This window comes from Wyeomyia smithii, chromosome 2 (genome assembly GCF_029784165.1).
Source record: "Wyeomyia smithii strain HCP4-BCI-WySm-NY-G18 chromosome 2, ASM2978416v1, whole genome shotgun sequence".
In the NCBI taxonomy this organism is placed as follows: domain Eukaryota; kingdom Metazoa; phylum Arthropoda; class Insecta; order Diptera; family Culicidae; genus Wyeomyia; species Wyeomyia smithii.
This window is the reverse complement of record NC_073695.1, coordinates 21788812-21806030: the sequence shown is the minus strand read 5'-3', so window position 1 is coordinate 21806030 and position 17219 is coordinate 21788812. Positions and strand designations below refer to the sequence as shown.

At 38.6% G+C, this 17219-nt stretch overlaps 2 protein-coding genes across 4 annotated transcripts in view; one reads left to right on the top strand and one right to left on the bottom strand.

Moving 5' to 3' along the window:
• Nucleotides 1-17219, bottom strand: part of LOC129721647 (zwei Ig domain protein zig-8) — a 544433-nt gene that overhangs the window by 474021 nt on the left and 53193 nt on the right. Inside the window, exon 2 of one of the 3 annotated variants that reach the window (XM_055674441.1) lies at nucleotides 1944-2013. The exons of the other annotated variants lie outside the window; for them this stretch is intronic. The gene's annotated coding sequence lies outside the window, so the exon portion shown is untranslated. The remainder of the gene's footprint in view (nucleotides 1-1943; nucleotides 2014-17219) is intronic. 3 annotated transcript variants of the gene reach the window in all.
• Nucleotides 11291-11803, top strand: LOC129719516 (uncharacterized). The gene has a single exon (XM_055670911.1). The coding sequence runs from the start codon at nucleotides 11291-11293 to the stop codon at nucleotides 11801-11803; it is 513 nt and encodes a 170-aa protein (XP_055526886.1).

Sequence of the window (17219 nt, the reverse complement as noted above, 5' to 3'; positions counted from 1 at the left end):
TATGGGAGAAATTGTTTGTTTGTTTGTTTGTTTGTTTATTGCCAGTAGTGTAAAGGAACTCCTTCGAATTTCACAGTTCATAGTTCACAGATCATACGAATGATCCTGGATATTGAAAAGGGAAAATGGGAGTCACCAATACGCTCGACAGTGTCCATTGGATCGAACTTCGAAGAGCTATAAACCCTTGAATCCAAACTCACGTGGCCACATGACACCGCAATGCTCGCTCGTCGACTATGAAGTCACCAGGACCGGATGGTAGTCTACCAATCTTTTTACTTATTCTACCATATCCGAACTCATCAGCCTTGTTTGAGGTCACTTCAGTCTAGGTCATATTTCGAACAGTTGGTGGTACATTAAAGTGGTGTTTATATGAAAGTTGAGCAAAGCATTCAAACCCTCAGCATCGCTTATTGATAGGCTGACCAGATTTTCTCGGGATAAAAACGGGACAAATGGGTTCAAAAAACGGGACACATGATAAAATTAATTTTTGGAAATTTTTATCAACCAAAGCATACTTTGATGAACTTGCCCGATCCTGAAGAGTGTGATTTTTTGCAATGAGTTCCTGAAACTTGTCACATGATGATCAAGTTTTTGACTAACAATTATCATGGTCTCAACTTTCAAGCGCGACTTTTTCTTCAGTTCACGATAGGGGATGTCTGGATGTCCTTCCAGTGGTGCAGTACTGTCAGGAATGCAAAAAACGTACCCAGTAATATTAGAAAAATCCTGGCTGCTTGGAAACTTATTTTCCATTTATGAAAATTTCAATGCTAAGCTCTATTCAGGATTTTTTCGAAGAGTATCCGAAAACGGTACAAACGGCAAGAAGACGGGACGTTTAAAAATAGTTGAAAAAACGGTACTGTCCCGATCAAAATGGTACGTCTTGTCAGCCTACTTATTGACGATAGTCGAGAAGACGTTAAAATTTAAAGAAACAGCGGTCGATGCTTTTCTTGATATTGAGGAAGCTTTCGATACGAAATACGTCCTTTACATCTATTTACACGGCTTTACAAAATAAAGGAGTCAACAACACTACAATAGGCTGGATCCAAACAGAGCCTTGTTTGGCAGGTAAATCGCAATCACAGTAAAAGCAATCAATCGCTATCTTCAGAGAGGAGTTCTCTTTCCTTTCCTTTCGCTATGATCACTCTGGCGGTGGGCTTTCTACTTAACAAGCTATCGCAGCTTGGCTCCGAAATCATTAGTTATACTGTGACCTAGTCCTTATTGTTCGAGAGAAATGTGATGCATCTCTATAGAGTCGTATGCAAACGAGTCTAACAGCGCTTCTCAGTGGTGCTCCCCATTAAAGAAAGCATTCAATCACTTTTCGGCTGCTTATTAGGGTAAAATTTAGCTTCAACAATAATATAATAAATACCTAGCAAACATTCCGGATAAAAAAGCTAAACTAGACTGGACTACGCAATCAAGAAGGCGACTCCAGCGATCTGGCCTAGCAATATACTGTTCGGCAAGACCTGCGGGGTAAAACCAAAATTAGTGTTCGAGAATCTGGTACCTAACTTGTGTACAGTCTGAGGGGCCAGCTATAAAGACGACCATTCCTGTCACATTTTTTGTGCTTTTGCCCATCAGCTATACTAAAAAAACTTGTTCAAAATTTCACAAATTCGATTTTTGATAATGTGATGTCTCCTACAACAACTATTGCAAGATAAACAGTTTTCCAAACTTATTATACAGCTTATACAATGAAGCCTGCTGATTTTCCGATAATACATGGTGCGTTGTGTGATCCATAAATACAGCCGTAATCATGTTAACATGCCCATTAGTGCCACAATTCTGTTCCTGCCCCAAGGGATATTCAAATCAGCACGCACTGGTTACTGTCTGATAGTGTGCACTCATGAGTCATGTAGTTACTAATTAAAAACTGTTAATCTAATTACCTATTTATACAATGTTAAGCACTTGTCTTGTTTTCATCGAGAGAACGTCATTTAGTTTCTCGTAGTTTACCTGAAATTGAAAAAAATAACATGACATTAAAAGGAAATACTATAATTGGCATGGGTCATAAAATATAAAGAACAGTGAACTGTTGGCAAACTTTTGCTACGCTCATTAACCCGAATGATGTCATACTGTTTGACAATACTAATCCTAATAAAACAGTGTAACGAACTATAAAAGTAGCAATCGTCCCTTTGGGCGCCACGTGCAGTGACAAATTCTACTCTTGCCTTCGCCGAAACAGAAACTGGTACTAACAAAACCGCCTTATTTACTTACAATTAAAAGTAAGTCAATCAAAACTTTTCAAATCTGCACATGAATCCTTCCACCGAATCCCTCTAGCAGAGCATATTCTTCATGGCCCCTGACACGCACATGTCATTTCCATAACATCACAGAAAACCCGGCGAACAAACTGTGCGTGAACAAATTACCCAAACGATTTTTATCTCATTCTACGGACCCCACCCCCACACGCCCTGAACCATTTTCCGATAAGGTAAATCTTTTCATCCATCCTGTGACACCATCCTCTTGCACATACATAGTGTATATCACGTTGTACCCACCTCTGCAGGTACACGTGATTCCGTATACGGACAAACTCCCACTCGCAGGCAGACATAAATTGTTTTGTCCCGCGGGAAAACCACTTCCGCTTACGTTCCGATTGGCTGCGGTCCTCATAACGCGCACGTTCTCACCCGATTTCACGTCCAACCCTTTGCTATCTCGAACGCCTGCCAGCAGAGGCTGTATCGAAAAGATTGCCTGCTGAGGGTGTCCCCGACCCATTTTATTTGCAAAATCTAGCAAAACGCTAGCCACCCTAAATGTAGACTCGTGATGAGGATGTTGTCGTTATGGGGTTGTTATTGAAATTTAGTACAATTTATTGCCCAGGTTGTATTCCGTTTTAGGTTTCACTTCGTCTTCCGCAAGTCGTAAGTACCGTCCCACAGTGGTTCGCCCATAGGCCAAAAATAGAAAAAAAGTTTTTTTGTTTTCTGGCTATTATTGATTAAATGGATTGGTTATAGACCTGAGAATGCAGAAAAGCTGTTTTTGTTGGCCTATTTTATGAACAGTTTACTTTTGAGCACGAGATAAGGAAAGGTGTTTGACACTAGCAAAATCAATTTAAACAGACGTGTTTTTTTTTACTTTGTGTACATATCCGCTGTAGAACAAATTCAATAGCTTCATCTGTTTATTTTCATCATGAGCCTTCAGAAAACAGGTTTGTTTTGCTATTGCGGTGTTATTTGGATAGGTACGTGCTTAACTGTAATCATAATTAGTCGTAAGAGGGAACGTAGTATTAAAGTCAGAGAGCACTACTCATACTTAAATTCATGTAAACTTTTAAATGTGTTCCGCGCAAGATACTATCACCAAATTACCACCAAACGAAAGATTTGGGACATAAAAATGATTTGCTAAAGGTTCCAGCTGCAGGTATTTGGATCTTAGTCGATGACAAGCGGCTGAACATGGTTACTTTTTCGTTTGATTTTCATACTTTTTCTTATAAGGATACTAGTTTCTTAGAAGGGTTGTGGTACATTCAGCTCAAATTTACAAATTTGTTCTTAAACGTTTGTCTAGATTCGAATTTTGATATTTGGTGTTGAAATACGGGAGTTTATTGAGAAAATATCAAATTCTCTTGAAGGTATTCCAGAAGAATAACGTAAAAAAAGAAAAATCAACCTTTGATCGCTTTGGGGTTCACTTAACGAAACCAGATTGTGCTTAAATTTTGCACACGGTCTTTTTTCGAGAAAGCAAAACTTTTGAAAGCTGCCGTATTTTGAAATTCAATGGTCAAACTTTTCCCTATACTCGATTGGCACCCTATCATGCATGAAATAATGGCAATGCCAGAAAATTTAAACAAGTTGGATGATAGCAGTCCCAGAAAAGTTTGTTATAGTCGAAAAACACCTAATTCTATCAATTTCAGTAGTTTTCGAGAGCAATACTATAAAAAAATGATTTATGACCGCTCTTGCCATACATTTCGAACCACTGTGCGTCGAGCCTAACCGTGCCGAAAAGGTGATGTTCGAAGGTGTTGATGAAGTGTGTCGGTGTGTGTTTGTGTGTGTGCTCAGGCAACGTGGGGCTCTCGCCTAGGGGTAATATCCTCTTCCGGTTTTCCCCAATCGCTTACTACTCGTGAACGAACGTGCTGATTCGGTACGCTTGCCGTGGGGGAGGTGTTTTTTTTTGCTTCTTTCTCGATTCCAAATTTCGGGAAATTGATGACTTACATGTTTTCAATCAGATCGACACCCGTAAGGCTGGGCGGCGTCGTCAGCTCGAAAGGCACGAGAGCAGATTTAGGACGCGGACCGAAGGTAACCCAATTGGGAACGCTGCTTACTTGACTGTCTGTATACGTGTGTGTGTGTGAGTGATTTGGCTTTCAACAGATTTGCCGGTCGATTTTGAATGATTGCTTGTTTGTTCGACTGAAGGCACGTACAGCGGTACCGTTCCGCCTAGGCTTCATCCGCCGTGAAGTGAAGGAATCAAGTGTAAAGGAGATTTTAAATCGTGTAGCGAAATAAATGAGTGCTAGGTTGTGTAGGCACCAACGACCGGCGTGATTTAGCAGAGCTAAGACCAGATTGGGGTAAGGAAATTCGAAGAAAAATTGATTCCTATGCAATCGATTTCGTCTAGCGTATTTTAAGGCTAGAGACAGGTTTTGAAGATAAGATAAGTGTACACAGTTGAATTTTGAAACGTAAGAATAACGTTTCGAAATTCCGCTGTACACTTGCCTTGTTTTTCAAGCCTGTTTCTTGTCAATTCTAGACAAAATCGACTGCATTGAAATCAATTTATTATTAAATTGAATTTTCAGAAGGGTGTGACTTACATTCATCATTCGCGCAATAGATAACTAGAATAATAATATAAATGAAGAAAAAAAAAACTAGAAAAATAAATATTGTGAAATGTTCTAGAAGTCTATCTAAGGGGTGAAAATCCCGTTTGGATCTCAGGTTATTTTGAGAGCTATCTCAATTCTTTTGCTTATTATTTACAGTTTCGATAGCGCCTCTATCTTGCTGTCTTGTACCTGTGTTGTTTTAATATAATTTAGAATTCGAAATAATAGAAAAAGGATTACAAAAACACCTTATAAAAAAACACATACACAAAATAACAAAAAGTCAGAATGATTGAAAAAACACGAACTAATCCACCTAGCGGTGAGACCTGGCCTTTCTCATTCGAACTTATTGTTTGTTAAAATAGATTTACACAAACACTTAAATTTAAGAAAAAAAAAATACTCATTGATAATTTCTGCTGGATTTATTTTTCACTCTAAATAACAAACTTTTGATAGCCAACAGCACAACTATACAGAATATTTAAAACCTCCACACACACACACGAACATACATTGACACAAACAGATGCAAAAGACATTCAAATAAATATGATGAGTAAAAAAAGTCAAGGTGCTCAGCCCTAAATTGAAAGATAATGTTATTTATAGCATTTTTGTAGAACATTTCGACTTTCTAAAAACATGTATTCAGGTTGCCCAAACGAGATTTATGACAAAATGACTTTTTCAAGCTACAAAACCACACTTTTGCACTTTTTTCAAATCTGTTCGATTCCTACATTTTCATATATTTTTTAATTTTTGTAGGGTTGTTTTTGAATATTGTGCATGGTTTCGTTCAGTATCGCATTCAATTATTGGACTTACAGAGCCCATTAATCATCACAAAAAATGAATTTTTCTTTTAATTTCAAGATAAAACCCTTTAAAACACGCATAAAAATTAATTTGATCAAGAACTGAAATTTTAACTAAAAAGCGGGATTCAAGATGAAAATTCATATAGAAAAAGATCCTTGAAATCTTATCGGGGGGCTGAGATATTGGCATTTTTTCATGTGATGGAAAACTATGCCTTTTCTGAAAAAATGCCATCAAAGGTCAAAATCCATTGCACTGTGTTTTATTTTGCCGTTTGTGCGAATAATTTCCTAAATAGTGATTCAAATATGGATTATAGCCATAAGGTATGTTCGGAGAAGTTTCAGGATATTCAGAAATGCATCTTCTAATGTAGATAGATAGGTGATCAATTCACCAATAAGTGAGATAATAAAATACTTTTTAATCAGAATTAGATAGACGCAAGGTGTCTTCGACAAAGTTTTAGGTTAAACAAGAAACTTTAGCGGAGACATCATGTTTCTATCTCTTGCATATTACGAGCAACATTGAGTTGTCTATTAGAGGGCACTAAAATGACAATTTTCGTTCTAACTTTTTTGCAGATATTTTCGAATTTTTAAACCTTCTACTAAGTTATCAGCCATCTAAAAATGAATCAGTTTTCTGAACATTGTTATTTTTCATCTCCCAAAATAAAACAGTTATTTGACATATTTGTTAAAATGCATTGCATAGTTTCTCATCACATATAAAAATGCCAATATCTCAGCTCCCCGATAAGATATCAAGTATCTTTTTTCATGTAAATTTTCGTCATGAATCCCGCTTTGCAATTAAAAACTTCAGTTCTTGACCGTTTTTTTTTTCATTTGTGTGTTGAAGGGTTTTATCTAAAAATTATTAGAAAAATAAATTTTTCTGTTATGTTTAATAGGCTTTGAGAGTCAAATAACTGAATGCAATGCTGAACTGAACCATGCAAAATATTCAAAAACAACCCCACAAAAATAAAAAAAAATATGTAAAAATTTAGAAATCGAACAGGATTGAAAAAAGTGCAAAAGAGTGGTTTTGCAGCTATGCATTTGCAGGTCATTTTTTCATAAATCACGTTTGGGCAACCTGAAAAGAATTTTTTAGAAAGTCGGAATGTTCCACAAAAATGCTATAAATAGTATTATCTTTCAATTTGGGGCTGAGCACTTTTTATTTTTCAACATAGATGTTTTTAGGGACACCCTATTGTGTAGTTTCTGAGATAATAAATTTTCGTGATCTGCACACCCACACCCACACCCACACTACACACACATACCCACACATACATACACATACACACATACAGAAAATGCTCAGTTCGCCGAACTGAGTCGAGTGGTATATAACATTCAGCCATTGGGATCACTTTTATACCTTTGGTTTTGCCAGTGATTGCTTTACCTTTCTAAAAGAAAGGCAAAAATAGATTACAAAGGTTAAAAACTCGGCTTCGAAAAATAAATAAAAATAAAACTTTAACAGAACGAACAAAACAATTGTATTCGGAGAAAACAGAGAGAAAAGAGACCTGAAAAATAACAAAGAGTTAAAGTAAGGTATCCTGGATGAAAATACAAAGAGCGAAGAGTAGAAGTAAAAAGTGAGAAAATGTACATGAAACAGAGAACAACAAATGGAAAACAAAAGAATAAATAAACAGTTAACAGCGTAGCAAGAAAACCAATCAATGTGATATTAGACACGAAGAAGCCAAGCAGCAAACAGAAACAAAATTATTATAATAAGCGAAAGAGAGGATAAGAAATAAGAATATGTAATGTAATAAATTTTACAGACCCTGATGAAGATCCCAACCAACCGGATCGAAACTTTGGCGATGATCCCATAGAGATCAGAGCTGTTTTCATTGAGACTGCTAAGCCGAAACAAAATCAAATTTTTTGTTTTGTTTATGCAGGCTAAGCTCTGTCCAAAATGGCGTACAGTTTGCTATGAACTGCACAACAATTTTGGCAAAAAGTTCATGATTAAAGCGAAAATCTTCCGGTTTCTATTATGTATGGCTTCCTGCGAACCTCAACTACCTATAATCCGCCAGAGAGGTAGTGGAAGACCGGCCAGAATAGTGGATGTTCGCATCACCGGGCAGCACGAAATCTCAAAAATCAAATAACGAGATTCCGGAGGCCTCAACCACGATGAGTAGCAAATACCTGGACTTGACTGCTACCCCCTGCGAACAATGTGGGCAAATTTCGACGGAGAATGAGGCTATGATTGCCTGTGATAACTGCGACCGCTGGTCCTGTGGTTCTGTCCGGATGCGTTGTGCCAACCCAAGCAACACACGTTGTTATAGAACAGTTAATATAACTCCTCCAACACAACCTTCGTTTATAGATTGCAGTTGACATTACCTTTTCTATGACATCTCTATCACCAGAAAAGCGCAAAAATCGAAGGCTACTAGAACAAGTACTGGTGCTATATGAAGTATTATATAACTTCATGAAAGCAAGCCAGCTAGACTGAAGCTGCAAAATACATCTCGAGTACCAATGCGGTAAAAAAACATGAAAAACAAGTTATTTTCAAGTAGTAATTGCTAACTAATAAAAACATCGTTGACGCAAGCATAAAACTTCTAAATAGAAATATTGTAGAACAACGCTGCTTCATATTAGGAACTACATACAAAGGAAAAAATAGTGATTATGGCGTATCGAATATTCACCAAAAACAAACAATAATATTAGACCAACTAATTGACGCTTTTTATACAAAGTTTTACGTGCGCGTCAAATTTCATGGTGAAACATTGCATTTTACTTCTGAAAAAATTATGCGCCCTTCATTGGATACGGTTTTCTATTTATCCATCAGTGAAAAATAGATTATTCATTACAGAATGGTTGCTGATTCATTTAATTGCGAAGAGTCTCAATTTAGTCCAACACCACATGAGCTTAGTTCGTAACCAACTATCTGGCATCTCTTTCTTACTTACCTAGTAAATCGCAATGTCGTTTCTTTTTTCCTGGGTTGATCTGCACTGACCTAGTGGAATAAACAAACTCGCGCATTCGTGGATCAGAATTCGCCTTATTAGCGCGCATGCGCAAATATGTTGCTATGACAACATTTACTCAGCGCATGCGCGAATGTATTGTTACGCGCAGTGCAGCTAGATCAAAAATTGTGTTTGTCAGCGGTACTTTTAATCAATTATAAATTGATGATAAGAAACAATGTTCAACCTTTCAAAATAAACTGTTTCTGTCGCTTGAATATCAAAATTGTTTTCGCATAGTTTTAACGTTATCTAGACATAAAATATAACAAAACTAAAAAACGTTGTTAGATATACGGTAACAAAAATTGGCGTGACATTGGTTCCACTGCAAGCGTTTTGTTTACATTCTCATGGCGCATTTTGACCCAACTCAAATAGTTTGAATAAAATCGTTTGAATAATTTTAATAACATTATGATCAAGTAATTGGCTGCTGAATACCAGAGTAGGCAGTGTGACATTGCACTCGTATCCAAGTGAGTTTTAAAACTTGCTTGCACATTTATTTTCGGTTTGCACGTAAACCCTACTGCATTACACTTGAGTTAGATTTCACTTTGAATCCTGCATAACAACAATTGCATAAACATCGAATTGCGATGAAATTCGCGCCGCATTTGCTGCAACAGTTTGTTGCATTGTCCTTTGAAGCATAAATTCGATCTAAAAACGAAACTCATCGCGTCACATCATCGCCTGCATCGTTGGATACATCGTGCACTCCCTGCATTGCACGCCTTTAAACTCAATCGATCAGAGTGTGCGGTGCAAAAAAACTCATACTATCGAGAGATTCAAGTTGGATTCAAATCTGGAAAAGTGTTACTCAGTTAAACTTTGCACGAGTTCATACCATCACTGCTGAATACTAAGACCAACCAAAGGAAAAGCACTTTACAGGTACGTAAATTATTATTGGGCTTGTAATATTGAACTGGCGCGGCTGCCTCGGCTGAACATTTTTATACAGTTGTTATTATAATAGGGAAAACATCTGGAAAAAAAATGCCACTCCCATTCCTTCAACCGTCGCACATAGGAGTAAATGCGTTTAAAACCTGATCATAAGTGAAAAATTCAAAGTAAATCAACTTTGTATTGTAGTGTTTCATTTTGAAGTGTGATGTATGCTTGATCACTTGACAGCTCATCAACATCCAAAGGTTATGTTTACAGTCTTAACGAAAGGTTTGAACCGACCGCAATTCAACAGTTTTTTGTGCATGATAATGACGCTTTGATACCGTGAGCTAAAATATAACGTTCCAAAAATAAACAAGTGATTTTTAAATTAAACAAAGATGGAGATTCTTAAAGAATGTTAATCGAACAGAAATGTGTACTTAGCATGTATGCTAGTCTCTTAAAATCAATATAGTAAAACCCAAAATATTTGTTTTTATAAGTTAACTCAAAATGGGATAAGTTATGTTTCCGGCAAAATCCGGTTGAACGGCTTATATTACGTGAAAGTGCTAATATTTTTGTTTATAATGGTGAAGAAAAACCTTTCGGATGCTTCCGGTCTCGTTTTTTATCGCAATGTGAAAATAATCAAGAAATTCTTATTTTTTCGCTTCTTGGATAGTTGTAGCCTTGGTTACCCAAATGAAACTTTGTCAAACGACTGAAATGTGTACTAAAAAGTCATTTCATGATAAATTGAAGTATTTGGATGAATTCTGACCCTACTATGACTGAATTCAAATTTCATTATAAGAAATTTTATCCATCACTTTAAGGTGGGTTACTCCATGTAAAAAATTATCCAAATCCAATTATTTGTTTTTATTATCACAAAATGATACGTTTTCAGTGCAAAAATTTTTTTAAAATAATTATGATCAGGTTTGATGTTCTAAGTGTTCCACTGTGCGTCGCCGAGAAGCTGAAAGCTATGGAAGCGGAAAGGAAGCGTAAGGAGAAGGAGATGGAAGCCCAATGGTTGATCAAGCAGAAGGAGTTGGAAATAAACAATGCACTGAAGGAGAAGCAAATGCACCTAAAGCGGATCTTACGCGAAAAGCAGCTGGAAACCGCCAGGGACTTGCGCGAAATGGAAATGGAGGAAAACGTACGCTATTCGAAACGGAATTGGGGGGAAATCGAATGCACTTGCCAGTACGAGGCACGATAGAGTCCAATGAGGCGTTCCCGTTCGACAAGAAATTCCCTATCATCCTATCGGGCAAACGAGAGATAACGCAGAAGCTAATTCTACATTACCACGAAAAATACGGTCATGCTTACAGGGAGACCGCGTTTAATGAGCTCCGTCAGAAATTCTGGATCCAGAACGCACGTACAGCGATTCGACGAGCGACCGAGGCATGTGTGTGGTGCAAGGTGAATGGATGTCTTCCGGCTGCTCCCTTGATGGCACCGTTACCCGTTCAACGCACCACTTCTCATCGTCGACCATTTAGTGCAGTAGGTTTCGATTATTTAGGACCAGCAGAGGTAACCATAGGTCGGCGGATAGAGAAAAGATGTGTAGCGGTTTTACGTGCATGGCTGTGAGGGTTGTGCATTTGGACGTAGTGTACAGTTTAAGCACGCAGTCCTGCCTGATGGCTATCAGACGTTTCTCGAGCAAGCGAGGCACTCCCGATCACATATTTTCGGACAACGCTACGTGTTTCCATGGAGCGAACACCGTGATGACCAAGGAGATCAAGAAGATCCACAAAGAGTGTGCGGAAAGGGTCACTTCGTCCATCACAGCTTGGCATTTCAACCCTCCCGGTACACCACACATGGGCGGTGTCTGGGAGAGGATGGTACGGTCCGTCAAAGAAGCTTTGAGGGTCCTGGACGATGGGCGGAGGTTGACTGATGAGATTCTCTTCACGGCCTTGGCAGAAGCTGAGGATTTATTCAATACACATATATTCCACAGGAGTCCGCCGATGAAGAAGCTCCAAAGAAACACCAAACCATTTCATCCGTGGAACAGTGGCCAAGAAAAACGCAGTTTTGGTCAACCCGGATCAATATTATGAAACTTTGCACAATTGCCGACTCTTAATCATCGTACGAAATGGTTCGAGGACACGAAGCCGCTGGAAGTCGGAGATCTAGTCTTTCTTGTGGAAGGCAAGAACCGGAAGGCGAGGACGCGTACAGACAGTTGTGAAGGGAGCAGATGGGAGAGTACGATTCACCTTGCACCACACACATGCCTCGGTCGCTCGTCGAATCGCTGTACGTGCGTTCTGGATCCAGAATTTCTGAAGGAGCTCATTAAACACGGTCTCCCTGTAAGCATGACCGTATTTTTCGTGGTAATGTAGAATTAGCTTCTGCGTAATCTCTTGTTTCCCCGATAGGATGATAGGGAATTTATTGTCGAACGGAATCGCTTCATTGGACTCTACCCTGCCTCGTACTCGCAACACGGACCTTTTCCTTTTTGTCAAATCAAAATTCAAGCCTGAGGTTTGGTTTTCAATCAAAACATATACCAGAACGAATGTTGAACAACATTGTGATTCCATTTCTTCCAAAACACCATACAGATGAAAAGTATGTGTTTTGGCCAAAAAATATCATCACAGCACGTCAAAAAATATCAACGTTCTTGAACAATCACTCGACTCCATTTGTACCCCAGATACGCAACCCAATAAATTCACCTCAGTGTCGTCCAATCTTAGATTTCTTTGAGATTTTGAGTTCCTTCGGTGCAAACATACCTGGAGATCAATGAATTGCGAATAGTTGATCGGTAGATTCAAGAGATGTATTCGAAAAGCGGACATGAAGGCCGTACAACGGTCTCGTTTTGGCATAATAAGAAAACTTCGTCGGAAGACCGGTAACGGACCTTACTCAAATGTTCAATATTTTTTGTTAGTTCATAATGAATGTATCTACATGAGAAATAAATCAGTTTTTCTTCAAGTTCTTCCACTTTTTTTGACAGCTGTAGAAAAAAAAATCCAAATTTTTAGTTGTCACTCGTTGCTGTAGTCAGAAAAGTCAGTTACTCGGGTTACCCTAAAACTATCGTATATTCTACAAATAAAATCCTTCGACCGCAGGCTTGATTGAAATTGGACGACCTAATACAGTAACATTCACTTGAAGTAGACCTATACTGGTATCGACCATATTCTCCGAAAAGACCAGAAACAATTTAAGTGTACAGTGTGCGGTAGTCGAAACGCTGCTAGTCATTTATGACTCCTACCAGGGTGTGGAGCATAAGACGCAAAACCATTCCACTGTTGGTTTTGCCCCACTCCGAACCCGGCTCATCTACTGGTTCTGTAAACATCGACAGTCTCCACTCGGTGTTTGCCTCTTAGTTGGGAACAAATAGAGTCCCTGTACCGACCTCACATCTGACTGACAGACAGTGCTATCAGTAGCCTTGTAAAATGCAAAACAAAAGAACACTTTCGACAGACTAGCCGCCTCTGTGAGTCATTATTATCTTCATTCAATTTTCGCTCATTCATTTCGGGCTCCGAGCCTCAATGACCGTGGCTAAGTGCACAGTGGAAAATTCAACCGAGAATTGTACGCTTTTCACCGAAGTGTCGTTTCACTAAAAATTTCACCTGTGCACTAAACATCGCAGCCATCGTACAAAGCCTGCCCCGAGTCCATCTTTTCAGTCAGGTTGTCTGGATTCCATCTCCGAGTCCGGAGGACATTTTTTCACTCTACATTCATTCAGTGGGAAACTTTTTCAATTTGAGACCGGATAACGTCAAAGATCGGATGGGAGCGCCACAAACCGGAGGAGACTGACGGTAAAATCTGACAAACGAGACGTTAATGGTAAGCAGGTTTTTTTTCAGGCGATGTTTTTTTTTTCTTCATCTATAATTTATTTGACACGGCACAAATACAATTTAATGTTTGACGGCGCCAATTATATCTAATAGCTTACTTTCTAAAGTATCTTAATAACTAAAAGCAAATTTTTTATCCTCGCTGCCGACTACGAGCTGAAACTAAATCGAACTTAAAGCTAGAATGTTTTGCATTAAAAGCACTAATTTGTTGTTGGATGGTTTTCAATCGCCATAGGTAAGCAGCCTATTGAATATGTTCCGCTGCTGGGCCAAGGTATTACGGACTGGCATATTGGGTTGTCTCCCTCGGGACCTGAGAGTATCGTGCGGGTCTAGTTGCTGTTTCCGGATCCGGGTTCAGACGATGTGAGCATAGTTAGTATGATGAGGATCGCAAATGAATTACGTGGTGAAAATCAGTTTACTCAGCTAAAGGTGCGAACAGTACGTGTTTTAGGTGTAGCAATCTTATACAATAATAAGTGACTCAGAAAAATTTGAAATGATGGCACTGAAACCGGTGGGGTTGCTGCAAAACTCCAGAGGCGAATCGCGTGAAATTCCACTCTTGCAGTGTATCTGACCTTGAGCCATTCCTGTTAAAAGGCGAGCTTGGAATTGCAAGTCATGCAATCATATCACTGTTTGTTCGTGGGGAATAACTATGTTCAAGCACGTGTTTGCATTCATTCTTCACATTATGCACCGTTTTGCTCTATGGCCTTACATTCAGTTACTTGATACTGGTCGAATAAATACTCAAGAGCACGGGTTTTATACTGTATCTATTTTCGTCATGCTTCAAACCGTATACAGTTACTTCAGCCCGCATGTCAACTCTATTCAACTAAATCATTCAGCACACTGGCAGCGGATACCGAGCTGCGACATGAAAAGCCCTTTGAATTTGTCATTAGCGTTTCCACATTCGAACCGAATCTTCGACACTACTGAGCGCGGAAATAAAAACTCAATCAAAGCCAGTTCCAGTTGCCGGTTGCGTGATTTATGATTTTCGTTTGGCTCCATCAAGCATGAAATCCGCCGGTTTGCGCCTTCTCGTTCACTCACTTCACTGCTCGCTGCGTTCCGGTGGGCCTCGGAAGTGCCATCCGCGGAAAATGCGCTTGTCATTTCCCTTAACCGTGCCGATTGGTGGCGTGACACCGTTTTTAGCTATGCGGAGATCAACTGCGGTCACAAACAGTAGTCGACTGATTCGATTCCTCTGGGTGTCCTCTTTTGTGCTGGCTGACCTGTCGCATCCTAGCGCGCTTTGTGTCCCGTCGCTAATAGAAAACCGAAAAGTGACACACAGCAGGAAGCCTCCGCTCCGCACAGCAAACACCAAAACTAAAAAACCAAATCGGCGCAAGCAAACAACCGAATGGCCCAGTTTCGTGCGATATCATTTGCCAGGCAGCGGAGTCTGTTGTCATTTGTCGGAAAAGTCAAAACCAAAACGTTCCACATCAACTTGGTTGAAATTTGTTGTTGTTGTTGATGTTTCTATTGCCATTGTTGCTAGTACATGTCGAAACAGCTTTCAGTGGATGTTCCAGGCCAAGTGAATTTTCTGCCTTTGCGTATATGTCAAGCACTTGTGTTTGTCGCTGTCGGTCGAAAAAACCATAAATCTGTACCTGGTTTCATCCGTTTACTCGTGCATTCGCGATGAGCGAGGTGGGAAATGGAAGTTCAGTATGCATTTTCAATCCCCATTCCCGTTGGAATGGGATTGTGGATTTGCAAGGTCCGAAAATTAGAACACAAGAAGGCTCTCTAGTTCAGGAATGCTTCCAGGTGTATGCAATCACAGTCACAGTTATGCTGGATTCGAACGTTTGTTGTAACATGATTTGTATTGAGTAACTGTTTCATGTTTGATGAAATTTTTTTTTCCTTTTTGTAGATGGCTTTCAGTCGGTTACTGAATTGAAAAAGCTTTTAGAGATTACTTTTCATCAGTTTATTCATATTCTGCTGAAATAATGCTAGAAATATTAAAAATTTCTATGTCATATTACAAAATGAGCTTGAGTCACACTGAAGCTATGTGGTTGTTTGTGGGTAAATTGGCCGTGAACTTCTGGGAAGTTGTTAGCGCAATGATTATTTCCAATAAAAAAGAATAGACCGAAAATGAAATTTAACAATGTTAAGTGCTGTAAGCATCACCGAGACGGTACAATACACTGGGGTCGCTTTTTACGCGGGTTGTTTTCATGCGTTTTTTTGAACGGGATATTTTTACAATAAAGCGTATTATTTATACTCGATTCGGAAGATTATTTGCACGCGGTATCAAATAAGTTTAGTAAAAATATATCTAATCTAATCTTTTAAATGCCGTACAACCAACCGCGTAAAAAGCGACCCCAGTGTAAATACGGTAATGTGTTTTCAGAAGCAGTTTGACTGAAGACAAAATAAATTGCCCAAATCTTAGATCCATCACGACTCGGGCGCACGAATACACGTTCCAAGAAAAGTTAAAATGTGTAGAAGGCGTAGCTTTGTAGGCTTATTTAGGGGAACTGTTCCATTATTCATCTCATAAAGCCGATATTTACGAAGAATGCACGGATTAAATACCAAATTTTCACTAAATCATTGAACAAAAAAAAAAACAAAAAAAAAATAAAACAAAATACGCATACGTGCTCTTATGGAATCGCCCAGCATTGTACATTTAGTAAACTTAGCTAGATATATCTTGAGTTTTGTAGAACAAACCAGTTTTCACAACGCTTCCATATCCATCTCAAAACATGAATCACTGCTTACTCTCACGACGCCCCCATATTCATCACACTGTTAATTATGAATGAATCACATGATCATGAATGAACATAGCCGCAGACCGTCGTAGTAGGTTACCTAGATATCCGCTGTAGTTGTTTACGTGCAAAATTGATAACCTAGGTAACCATTGAAGTGCTGTCGATTTATGTCAATTATGTTGGAGTAATTTAACATTTTCAGTATGATTTTTTCGTATTTACAGAAACTGATAGGGCAACTTTTCATTTTCTTCGAGACAAAGAAAACAGATGAAAATACATACATTTGAAATTTAGGAATCGCAGAAATTAATCGCATATATTTCTGCTAATTCAAGCTTGTTTTTGTAAATTTGAGGTGAACATTTCAAAGATTAAAGTTTTCTTAGTGCAGTGAGTGATTTTGTTTAGTGATTAAAATAAAAAGTGGTCCGCTAGTGATGAAAAAATTTTGGTTGGCTGCTGAACGAGTCCCGTTGTAGCCGTGTAGAGCAATGCGCAATGCGCAATTTTGTTTTTTGAGGTAGGTAGTTGAAATAAATGAGTTTTCGAGTGTAGATGCCTGCCTATGATATCAAATTTAGAGCTTTTAATTGAGTTTTTGAGGATTCTACTTTATGAGAAATCTAAAGTAAACTAAGAAGAATCCATTCCATAGATAAGCAGATTGGTTTAGCTAGAAAATATACGTTTTTTCCTGTTTTCAATTGTGTTTTCATGTTGCATTAGATGTTTATATGGACTGAGATGAATAATGGAACAGTTCTCCTATATCATCAAAATATTTTTAAAGACAATGAAATTTGAAATAGTGTATTAGGGGATGGTCG

Bases quoted from the DNA above. Each gene is read 5' to 3' on its own strand.
- LOC129719516 (XM_055670911.1), top strand. From the start codon at position 11,291: ATGTGTAGCGGTTTTACGTGCATGGCTGTGAGGGTTGTGCATTTGGAC.